The sequence below is a fragment of the Gopherus flavomarginatus genome, chromosome 1 (genome assembly GCF_025201925.1).
Source record: "Gopherus flavomarginatus isolate rGopFla2 chromosome 1, rGopFla2.mat.asm, whole genome shotgun sequence".
Classification (NCBI taxonomy): Eukaryota; Metazoa; Chordata; order Testudines; family Testudinidae; genus Gopherus; species Gopherus flavomarginatus.
In genome coordinates, this window is record NC_066617.1 from 258,975,829 (window position 1) to 258,987,899 (window position 12,071).

The 12,071-nt window shown below is 40.9% G+C and overlaps 1 protein-coding gene across 5 annotated transcripts in view; it reads left to right on the plus strand.

The window, feature by feature from the left end:
* Window positions 1-12,071, plus strand: part of ADPRHL1 (ADP-ribosylhydrolase like 1) — a 54,534-nt gene that overhangs the window by 29,048 nt on the left and 13,415 nt on the right. For 4 of the 5 annotated variants that reach the window (XM_050946891.1, XM_050946901.1, XM_050946909.1 and 1 more), the window contains exons 6-7: window positions 675-807; window positions 3,040-3,193. In XM_050946891.1, the coding sequence (XP_050802848.1) occupies window positions 675-807; window positions 3,040-3,193 (287 nt within the window). Of the gene's footprint in view, window positions 1-674; window positions 808-3,039; window positions 3,953-12,071 lie in introns of those variants that run through there. The other variant, XM_050946928.1, reaches the window with a different exon arrangement.

Consider the following 12,071-nt stretch of genomic DNA (forward strand, 5'->3'; position numbering starts at 1 on the left):
GAGTGATTTGAAATAAAATGTCTAGAAGGGGAGACATTTGGACAAATGTGGAAGAAGACACATTAAAGACATTTAAAACTGGGCTGGACATAACATTTGAGAATATTTGGTAGGGGGAATGGAGAACAATTCCTCATTGTCTGAGAGGAGACCAAGACAACCTAATAAATCTTTTCCACCTCTAATTTCTATGAGTGTGAACTTTTAAGATGTGAAATGAGACTCTGACTTGATGAGCTTCTTGAAATTCCTGGCTCAGTTGAATTCTAGAGACCATTGCTCCTGATCCAGCCTGCAGAGTAGTTACAAGTATTTTGTTTCCTTCTGGCCTACATGACTGTTGGCATTAAAGTCTCTGCCTGTCCCTGAGAGACAGGGCTGCTTCTAGGGGGGACTATTCAGCAGAGGAACCAGGGAATTTGTCAGTGGTAGGAGGCTTTGAAAAAATATCATCTCAAATTAATATTGTGGTTGCATTTGTAAACGGGAAGATCAGAGGAACCCCTCCACTGCTCCATATGAAATGTCACAAATAGATAGGAGTGAGCTTCCCCTGAATGCAGGTCCTTATCAACCATCTTGGGGTATAAGCGTCTTACAGTATATCATTCTACATGTGAATGGTGGTGAGCACTTGCAATGCTTTGCAACCAACTTGACAGCTATTCTTTTAGACTTACAGGAGGTGGAGTTCTGAAGGACGGGGTGGAAGAAGAGGCCATGATGCTCCCATGATTGCATATGATGCTCTTTTAGGATGTGGTGGTGACTGGACAGAACTTTGCAACCGAGCAATGTTCCATGGGGGTGAGTAATCCTTTTGTTCCTTTACTGTCAAGTATTTGAATCCCCTAGAGTTTAAATGGCAAAATGGTCATTGTTGTATGAGATGCAACCTTTAAGTCACGAAAAAGGCATCTCAGCAGTAAAGATGCTGACTAAATCAAATCTGCCATATTGCCTATTATTGATTCCTTATCAGTTTCACACGATCAGTGTTGTTATTATGTCAATAGCACCTGCCATTCAAGACTCGAAAAGTGCTTTACAAACATTAGCGAATTAAGCCTCACAACAAGAAGTAGATTAAGGATATCTATGTATACGGTTCACTTTACCACCACTTATATACAGCAACCTCTGTCTGGGATGGCTGCTATAGAACCATGCACAGACAAATAACACAAGTGTATAAGATGGGGGAAGAAAAAGAATACTGAATGCAATTAAAACTGCAGGGAGTTTTCAGGTAGGTACCGTAGTATGTAATTACTTGAGCAGTAGTTTGTCTGGTTTAACATCCTTACTCTTATAAAAAACACCATGTGCTCTTTAAAGGAACACAAGTCGTGTGACAAAGTTCCTCCTCTACCTTGGTGGGTCCTGCGCTTATTGGCAGATTTGCACGCCTTAGTGATCTTCCCCTCTGGTGGAACCCACAGTCTGGATCAACTCCTCCTGTATCTGATCAGGAGTTGGGAGGTTTAGGGGGAACCGGGGCCCACCCTCTACTCCGGGTTCCAGCCCAGGGCCCTGTGGATTGCAGCTGTCTATAGTGCCTCTTGTAACAGCTGTGTGACAGCTACACCTCCCTGGGCTACTTCCCCATGACCTCCTCCAAACACCTTCTTTATTCTCACCACAGGATCTTCCTCCTGGTGTCTGATAATGCTTGTACTCCTTAGTTCTCCAGCAGCACACCCTCTCACTCTCAGCTTCTTGCTCCCAGCTCCTCACACACCCACCACAAACTGAAATGAGCTCCTTTTTAAACCCAGGTGCCCTGATTAGCCTGCCTTGATTGGCTGCAGGTGTTCTAATCAGCCTGTCTGCCTTAATTGGTTCTAGCAGCTTCCTGATCTGTAGTGCAGCCCCTGCTCTGGTCACTCAGGGAACAGAAAACTACTCATCCAGTGACCAGTATATTTGCCCTCTAACAGACTCCTGTACCCCACTGGCCTGGGACTGTCACAGTGGCTAATATATTTGTGTTGCATCTCATGCCAAAGATAGCTCCTTCATCACTGTGCCCTGTCCCCTACCCTCATGCGGAATCACCAACACTGCAGATTCAGCCCAGCAGGATGCCATCAACAATCAACCTAGACATTCCATGGAGACTCCCTGTCTAAGGTGCTGACCCAGCCCATCCCTACTTAGCTTTGTGAGAGTTAACAGGATCTCAACACAAGATACTATGGATATATACACACAACCATTATGTGATTTTTAATTATTAATTACAATAATAAGATACATTCCCTGCCCTAAAGATCTTGCAATCTAGTTGTTTCTTCTGTAGCTTCTCTTCCTATCTAGCCCTGGGTTGACTGCAATGGTTTGTTGCACCCTTGTAAAGGACAGTGTGGCTTTATAAATGCTTATGGTGCTTTAGAGAATAGAACTTGTCTAAATTTTTTTAATTTCCTGTCAAAATGTGCTCCATTAACTGATGCTAGTGACCTTTCTGGAGATGGTCAGTAGCCAATATAAATTATGCGTTTGAGTCCCCAGCCCTCACTTGCTCTTCAATTGCCTATGATGTAACACTGAGCGTATGGCTGCATATATTTTTTGACAAAACTAGAAGTAAAGGGTCAATACTAGCTACATTACTACTACACACACATGGGATTTTGAGATTTCCTCCAGTGCTCCCCACTCCTGTTCTCCATCCATTGTATTGTAGTTTAAATAAATTACCAAAATAATTGAAACCAGCCTGATTATTTTGCATTATTTTAACAAATAAAATATGCAGAATTTTAGAAGGTTGTGTGCAGAATTTTTAATTTGTTGGTGCAGAATTCCCCCAGGAGTACGTTATGCAGTATGATCCATTGTGGAGGTTTGACATTCCACTTGGTTGGTGAACTCCCTAGAGCTACTGTTCTGAGAGTCTCTTTGGCACACCATATATATCTAAAAATCTCTGCCGTAGTGGCTTAAAGCTTCCTTCTCTGTGTAGTGATATATCTGCAAAGGAGAGTGCATTTTTCACGACAACAGAACGGCACAGAATTGTGTTTAATTTTACAGGTGAGAGCGCAGCCACTGGATCTATTGCCGGCTGCTTGTATGGATTGCTTTACGGCCTGAACAAGGTTCCCAAAGGCTTGTACCAGGATCTTGAACTGAGGGAGAGGCTAGAATACTTGGGCGAGTCTCTTTACCGACGGTCCACAGAGGAAAAGTAAAGCAGTTTCTGCCATTTTTCTCTTTCTATAAAGACTCTGTCAAACACTGTAGATAACTGACTAGTTATAATAACACTGTTCTAGGCTGGTGAGGTTTAGTTCTAAAAGGTTATGTGTATAAGTGCAGTTAGCTGAGTCATTCAGGAGTAACTGGACACTGTAAATGTTCAGTTTTTCACAGATGCAGGGACTTAGAGTATCGAACTTACTCTTAAAGTACAATTCAGGTCAGTGAGATTATTTTAAATGAAAAATATATAAATAACTAAACCCCTCTTATTATCAAAGTTCTGCCTACCTTACTAATGCCACCCCTAAAACGCTATTATCAGTAGTCTCTTGTACACATATATAATTAATTTTCAGAACTAATGCTTTTTTTGCCGAACTAATAGTATGATCCTTTTGTGAGGATGTTTAGTTCCCTGTAGATTTTAAACTTTTTACAATTCTTCCACCTCCCTCTTTCCTCCTCCTCACATCTAATGTCTCTGTAATACTTGAAACCCTAATGTGTCACAGATTATTCATTAATGAAATGTTAACCTTTTGTCAGCACTATGGTGTGTATGTATTGTTATGTGGGAAGCTTCCAGAAAGGAAAGGCCAACACTAGCAACACTTTCAAGGTACAGCAAAGCATCATTGTGTTTAACATTTCTGCATTATTATGTTTTTTTCACTCTAGACTCTTTAAAACTCTTTTAAAAAGTTAACTGGCTGAAATATTTGTAAATAAATTAATCTTATGCTCATCATAAGCATCATTTCTTTATTTTTAGATCATACTTATATGTTGCTGTATCAGTATCAGAATTTTTGGCTGAGGCCATTAAAGAGTTGTAGTATGTCACCAGCCAGGCTATGATGTGTTTCATGTGACTGAGATTTCTCTTACAAAGAGGCCTGGAGAGAAAACAGTTACTTTGGCTTTTAAAACCGAAAACCAACTAACTATATGGCCAAGTTAAAAATTAGTTTCTGATCTGAATAAAATGAACAGTAGAACTTAGTGAATCATATTCTGATCTGTAATACTGGCATAAATCTGGAATAACTCTCACTAGTGGAATTATACTAGTACTAATTCTGGAGTAATTGAGAGCAGAATTTAGCCCCATATGATTGATTCCATGTGGTCCATAGAGAACATTCTAATGGTCCACAAAGAGCTGACTGGTCTCATGGTCCTGTTTTCTCCTCTCTATTTCCACCTGCTGACTTGCATTTAAAAAGGCAGCTAAAAATACATAAATACTTTCCTATTGCTTTTCCATGTAAGCAATTGCCATCGGGATGTTATATGATAGAAAGGGGAGCAGGAGATCCATGTCATTGTGATTAGTAAGGAAGATGGCCCACACGCCAATCTCTTTATTAAAATGTGAGCTACACAATGAACAACATTGAGTTCTTGTTTTAGCATGCTCTCTCTTTGCATCTTTGCTATGTGCTGCTTTCTCATTTTGAGTACTTGTTAACATTTAAAGAAGGATATTTGTTAGTAACGTATGACTTTATACAAGAAAACGTCAAGACTTTCTGAAAACGTTCTTTCTAGTTCATGATGCCTCTAGCATTCCCCATAATAAATTCAGCAATTAAGAAGAGAGAAGAATGTAGTTCTCATAAGGTACGATTTTCTCTTGTATATCTAACTTTTCCTTTACCCAGGAAAAAATCTCCAGCGGAAAAAGAATCATCATTCCACAAAGACTCATCATTAGACTTTGAAAAGTTGAACTAAACATATGGTTGCTGTGTTTTTTAAGTTAACAATTGTCAATATTGTTCTTCCAGAATGTATCAAAGCTATCCCATTATTCATCTTACCTTACATTCATGACCAAATTTAATTTCAGAGACAGAAGAGCAAATCTAATTTTACAAAGATGGTTCACATAGACAGAAGCTATAAAGCAGGCAAATACTAACAAAACATTGTTTCCACAGTTATAGGGGAAAATAGGCCATTGGCCACCACTTTGTTAAAGACGTAACAAGGTTTAAACATCAGCGTGAATAAGAGTACCCACTACTGCAAAGGAACACTGTTGTTGCTTTCCCTTACTGTAGGCTATTCCTTGAACCAAATTATACGCAAAACCAGGTGACCTCAAGATACTACATGTGGTCCCAAGACTAAAACAACCTTTCTGCCCCCCTGTCATGGCCATCTGATTCAAATCAAGATTCAACTAACACTAAGTTAGAGCTGCTGGTAGTCAACTCCTGGAAACTTCTATAAGTGGGCTTATCTTGTGGTACTGAGTAAACTTCATTTCCCAGTAACCAAACACCAACCACCTTTCCCAACAAACTTTGAACCAGTGTTACTATTGAAGCCTCTCTCCACTCGATGTATTAAAACTTGCTAGCACTAAGAAAAAGATGCTGAAACAAGAGCCCAACTCACTGAGTACTCATGACAAGACAATAACTTAACATTACCCAGTGTAGAGAAAAGAAAATACAACCGGCTAGTGCAAATAGGATGCAAATGACCTAATTTATCAGAACTTAAATCACATGTAGCAGTTACAAACCATATGGCCAGGCCTGTCTGTCTGAACATTGCTGTGTGAGCAGGTAGGAAAAGCTTTCTAATAGGGGCAAGTGAGCTTGAGAAGCAGCATAGCTCCTGCCAGGTGTTCTTTCTCCCCCACCTATAGCCACCTTCAGCCAGGCAGTGAGATTTTAATGTGGGTCGATGGGATGACCAGGGCTGGCTCCAGGCACCAGCAGAACAAGCAGCTGCTTGGGGTGGCCAAGGGGAAGGGGCGGCACGTTGGGCTCTTGGGCGGCAATTCGGTGGTGGGTTCCTTGTCCCTCTCGAAGGGAAGGACTTGCCGCCAAAGAAGAAAGCAGCGCGGTGGAGCTACCGCCGATTGCAATCGCGGCTTCTTCTTTTTTCACCGCTTGGGGTGGCAAAAACCCTGGAGCCGACCCTGGGGGTGACCAATCATGCAGCTCATAGTAAAACAACTTGTCATGATTGGCTGCCCAGGCTGGAGCTGTTGTAGCACTCACTTGATGACCCTGGCTAGGGCTGCCTACAGTGTAGAGTGTGAAGAATGGAACAGTGCAGCAGGAAATACTTGTCATGCAAAGGAGCTAAGTAGAAGCCTTCTTTAGTTAGGATGACAGTTTCACTCTGTCTAATGCAGCTTTACTTGACCTCGTAAAAGCTGAGCACCTCTTTGAGAAAATGAAACCATTTGTACCCCTGCAGTCCTGCCATGTCAGCAAGGCAGCATGGGGGGAACTTGCATTGCCCCTGTTCTGTACTCTCTGCTTGGCTAGTCCACTCTGAGACACATTGGCATAATAATGCCTTAATGGAAACCCAAGTAGTTGAGTGCCAAGAATTAGTTTGTTTCTTTTTACAAAAGGTTTTGACAAAATCTGCTGTGAATATTTCATAAAAGTTCTGTGTTGTTGTTGTTGTTGTTAACAAGACGTGGATACACTGTTGTTGTTGTTGTTAATGCAAGCCTTCCCTTGCAGCGCTGGCAAACCGTGGTGCTCCTACTGCATGCTAACCAGCGAGACTGAATGGTTTAGTATGGGCTGAAGAGCCCTAAAAAGGGCAACGCCTAGCACCCACCTACTGATGGTAAAAGGAAAGCTCGCCAAGCCTCTAACTTGTATGTTTGTTGGAAACCACCTTCCCTCTGCAGGACTGCATAGGCACTACTGCTGGTCTAGGGCTCCAGAAACCCCCACAATCCCAGCACAGAGGCAAGAAGGGGCCAGGATCCAGGGGTTGTTCATCGGGTTAGTAAACACATTGGTGTGAGCTCCCTTTCCCCGGCCTACCTCCAGCAGCTCTTCTTGCTCAGGTACTGAACACATCTCCTTTGCCCCCACAGGCACAGGGTCTGACCATCCTCAGGTCTGTGACATGACAGTGTGTGCTACGAAGGTTTTCACGGGGCTAACCCAGTCACTGGGATTAGATTGGATTTCAGCCTGCTAGTGTATCAGGCTTTTGGTACTCAGATAGTACAGTGATGTGTGTCACAGAAGTGCCTGTGAATAAATAAGAAAGATAAGGTGTGGGAGGTAATATCTTTTATTGGACCAACTTCTGATGGTGAGAGAGACAAGCTTTTGAGCTTACACTTGGTGTACTCTTCTTTAGATAAGGGAAAGGTAATCAGTGTGTCACACCTAAAGACCAGGTGGAACAGATAGGTAAGCATAAGGAGTTAACTTGTGTTGCAAGAAACTTCACAGATAACTATATACAAGAAACCCTCACATCACCACACTTACCATCACAGATCCAGCAACCACCCCAAACACACCAAGAAATCTAGTATCTACAGCCAGGCACTCAAATACCACAGAACGTGCTCTGAGGAGAAAGTCCAGGATATACACTTTAACACATATAAAACCACCTTCACCATATAAGGACACTCCACCAGAGAACTAGATCACATCATGGAATGGGTCATCCTAATTTCCCGAGAGAACCTGCTTCAATACAGAAAAAAAGTCCACTGACCACACACCCCTAGCTGTCACCTATCACCCCACACTGGAAGCCATATGAGGTATCATTAAACAATTACAACCCAGACTTGATGGGGATCACATCTTGAGAGAAATCTTTACCAAGCCCCCTTTTCTGGCCTTCAAACAACCCCCCAACTTTGCCAAACTCATCGTCAGAAGCAAGATCCCCACAGACGAGGACACACCAACTCAGAGCGGCCCCACACCCTTCCAGAATAGATGCAAAACCCGTAGCCATATTCCCACTGCTACAATGTTCAATATCCCCCATAGGAACCTTTCAAAATCCATGGGTACTACACGTACCTATTGCAACATGTGGTATACCTCATCTAGTGCATCAGATGCCCTAACAATCACTGTAGGGGTAAAACCAGACAATCTCTATGCTCTCAAATGAACTCATACAGAAAAATTATAAAAGACAAAAACATTACCCATGAGTGAACTCTTGTCATAAAATAATATCTCCATATCTGACCTCTCAGTCTACGTCCTCAAAGTAAACTGGCACAACACCTTCAAGAGGTGAGCCTGGGAGCTTAAATTCATAACTCTGATAGACACCAGAAATCATGGATACAATAGAGATACTAGTACATATCTTGTGTCAGAGGGGTGGCTGTGTTGGTCTGTATCCACAAAAACAACGAGGAGTCCCGTGGCAACGTAAAGACTAACAGATTTATTTGGGCATAAGCTTTCGTGGGTAAAAAAAACCACTTCTTCAGATGCATGGAGTGAAAATTACAGATACAGGCATAAATATACTGACACATGAAGTATATGTCTTATTACAACAATCTATAAACTATTAACTAACCTTTGTCCTATGATTGCAGAGGTGTTAATTGCCAACTTCATTTTGAATGGTTTCTTGCAATGTGTTAACTCCTTATGCTTAGCAATCTGTTTCACCTTGTATTTAGCAGCAACATTCTGAGTACCTTTCCCAGATCTGAAGAAGAGCTCTGTGTAGCTCAAAAGCTTACCAACACAAACTACTACTTCACCATCTTGTGTCATTCCTGTCCTAGGACCAACATAGCTATAACACCACTGCAAACAACTATGCATAAATTAGTAAATTCCCTGCTTGCCTCTTGAAAATATATTATTGCTGAGTGGGTGGGGTTCATTTAAAATAAGCAAACGAACAAGATCTTTTGAAACTGGTCTTAGATCACCTGGACATACATGTGATCAGCCCATTCTGACATTTAAAATCATGTAGTTAAGACAAAAGTATCCAGAAAATAGCTTATCTAGATCTCTTAAGGTAGATGGCTGCATAATTTTAAAAAATGGCTTTTGGGGAGAGGGAAGAGAAGCCTGTTACAGTAGAGCCTCAGAGTTACAAACACCAGGGTTAAGAACTGACCAGTCAATCACACACCTCATTTGGAACCAAAAGTATGCAATCAGGCAGCAGCACACACACACGCACACACACACACCACAGAGTACAGTATTGTATTAAACATAAATTACTAAAAATAAATAAAGGGAAAGCAATATTTTTCTTCTGTATAGTAAAGTTTAAAAACTGTATTAAGTTAATGTTCACTTGTAAACTTTTGAAAGAACAAGCATGGCGTTTTGTTCAGAGTTATGAACAACCTCCATTCCCGAGGTGTTCGTAACTCTGACGTTCTACTGTATGCGTTAGTGCTGCCCACTGCAGTGGGGGAGTTCCAGGTTCCAGTTCCAGAATGCTATTACCTCATTCCCTGGCCTAGCTCATAGCCTGGGGGAGTGCCTTGCAATTCTCAACAGAGAACCTTCTGACTGTTTATGAAATGGTGTTAACAGACTCCCACTATGCACAACAGCCCAAAGGGACCATTCTGCCCAGTTCTTCTCAGCTATAATGACAGGTGGTTATAGTCTAAGGAGTGAAGAACAGGCACTGGGATAATATTAGGGATGAAATCTTGACCCCATTGGAATCAAGGTCAAAACTCCCATTCAATGTGGTCAAGATTTCCCTGCAGGACTTCATGCAGTAGACTCTCCCTTAGGAAATGCATTGGGTTTTTTTAATGCTGTAACAATAGTATCAACATTCCCCCATGTCCCCACACATCTGTGTTTATTTTAGAGAAATAGCTTCACATAGAGAACCCAGGATTTATATTTCATGGTACATGGTCATTCGAGAGAGCAGATTTTTTTCACAAATACATTGTAATGCTCGTTTGTGGGTGAGATCATCTTGGAAAAACTTCACATGCCCTGAATAGGTAGAGTAGCTCTTGTTCATTTTCTGTTACTAGCTGATGAATATAGACCAGACATTCTGATATAGGACATACACAAAATAATGTTGTGTACTTATAAAACAGTGTAATATTCCTGAAAATGCACCCTAACGAAAATACTCTAGAATACATCCTATTGATTTGACTTATGGGTAAACCCTCAATAGACATCACTATTGTTTATTTTACCACCTAATGATCATTGTGTCACAGTCCTCAAATGATTGATTAATGCTATTTTAATGAACTCCAATAACAAGAGGATCTGATCCTGTTCCGATTGCAGTCAATTGGGGTTTTGCTATTGATGTTAGTGGAAGCCAGGTCAGCTTTACTTTATTATAGTTTATGGGAATGTCCACAGTATGGTAGTAACTTTTTAGAGAGAATAAGGAACAGCCGCTACCCTGGCAAGCTTGCAGTCAGAGGTGAGATGGACAGAAAAATAGGGTAGGGCTAGAGTAAGTGGGAAAGAGTTTCTTTTATTCCTTAATTCTCACAAAAAAATTCAAACTAAACTGGTAACAATCAACTCAAATGTCATGATAACAGAGTTTTCAAAATTATAAATCCATCAGAGCTCTTGACTGAAATACATTGAACATTTGGCTTTCTCTGCCCATTGCAATCCAAAAAAATATGCTTTTAAAAGAGTAACTTTACTTAATCTCCTCCTGCCTTAGATGCCCTTATCCATAACAGGAAGGGGAACTGCAATCTAATGATAGCCAATGAGGGCATCCTTCTGAAATTAACACCAGTTGTAACAAATGGAACTCTCAATATGACATCAGAACTGGCTTCATTATATTTCTGTCCTTGTGTGTGTTACTGCTTACGTGAAGGGGTATTTAATCTGTGTTACCATGTACTGTGTATGGGGAGGGCACCTGTGCTATGGTGAAATGTAGTCATTCACAGTTGAAACCCAGAGCCTAGTTGTTTGTTATACAGACATCAGCCAGTTGTCAAAATCTGTTTTGGTCTTTTAAAATACCCAGAAGGTCATTATAAATAGAACCTGTTAGATCCATCAGCTTAATCTCATGCTTTGTATGTGATTTTTAAGTGCCTTCTCTTCTGTATACTTGAAATGTAGCCATCTGAAAGCCAGATTTTGCCACCCTTTTTGACAATTAGCAGTTCCATAATCTGCAGGTAGCCCTATTAAAATCACTACATAGGTTTGGTTTTAATTTCCCATTGAAATCAATGATGTACAAACCTGCTATCAGTAAGAATGGCAGGATCTGGCCCTATAAGAATACAGTTATGAAGACTGATACTACATAAAATGTGAACAGTTTTGCAACCTCTCTTCATTCTAGTTATGCATCTTATTAGTGTACATCAGGTTTAGTTTACAGAATTTGTTGTCCCACTTCTGCTCATAAATGAGGAGGACATAAAAATGAATACTCTGAATCTTCTCCTGGTGTGTTGGCTGGATTCCATCCACAACACTATTTTATTGCACATTAAAGTAATCCATTTTCTCATGGGTGCTAGAAAGCTGACACCTCTTGTGGTTTTTTCCAAAGCACTGTCTTATGTTATTGACTTCACTCTGCAGCTTTTGCACCAAGTTCTGTATTTTATTTAGTAACCAATCAGCACCATTTTTTAAGTCCTCGACTCTCTGAAGGCCTAATTCTCCAAACTGAACTGTAGAGACAGCATGCCAGACTTCCTGCTCCAGGTTAAATAAAGGATGCAGTAGTCAAGTGACATTGCCATGGCTGTCATTACATAAAGTGCTCTATCTCTAGTGCTGTCCTACTTGTCATTGGTGTGATCCTTTTGGAAAATAGATTTAAGGAGGCATTTCCCACATGCCAAATGTCCCAGATTAGATTAGACTCCTCCTTAACTGGAAAGGTTCCTGCTAATTTCTAAATTGTATCTTCAGCGAAACCTGAGTCTGTGGCTGATCTACACTTTTCAGCCTTCAGATTTTGTTTTTATGTTAAGCCAGAGGCACAGCTGTATTTCCATACCGAGTGTGTTCTCATCTTCTTTATTGTTTAGCAGGAGTGGAAATGTTTGGTAACACTTGTGTATCAGGGACAATAGAATTTAAAGAGAGTGA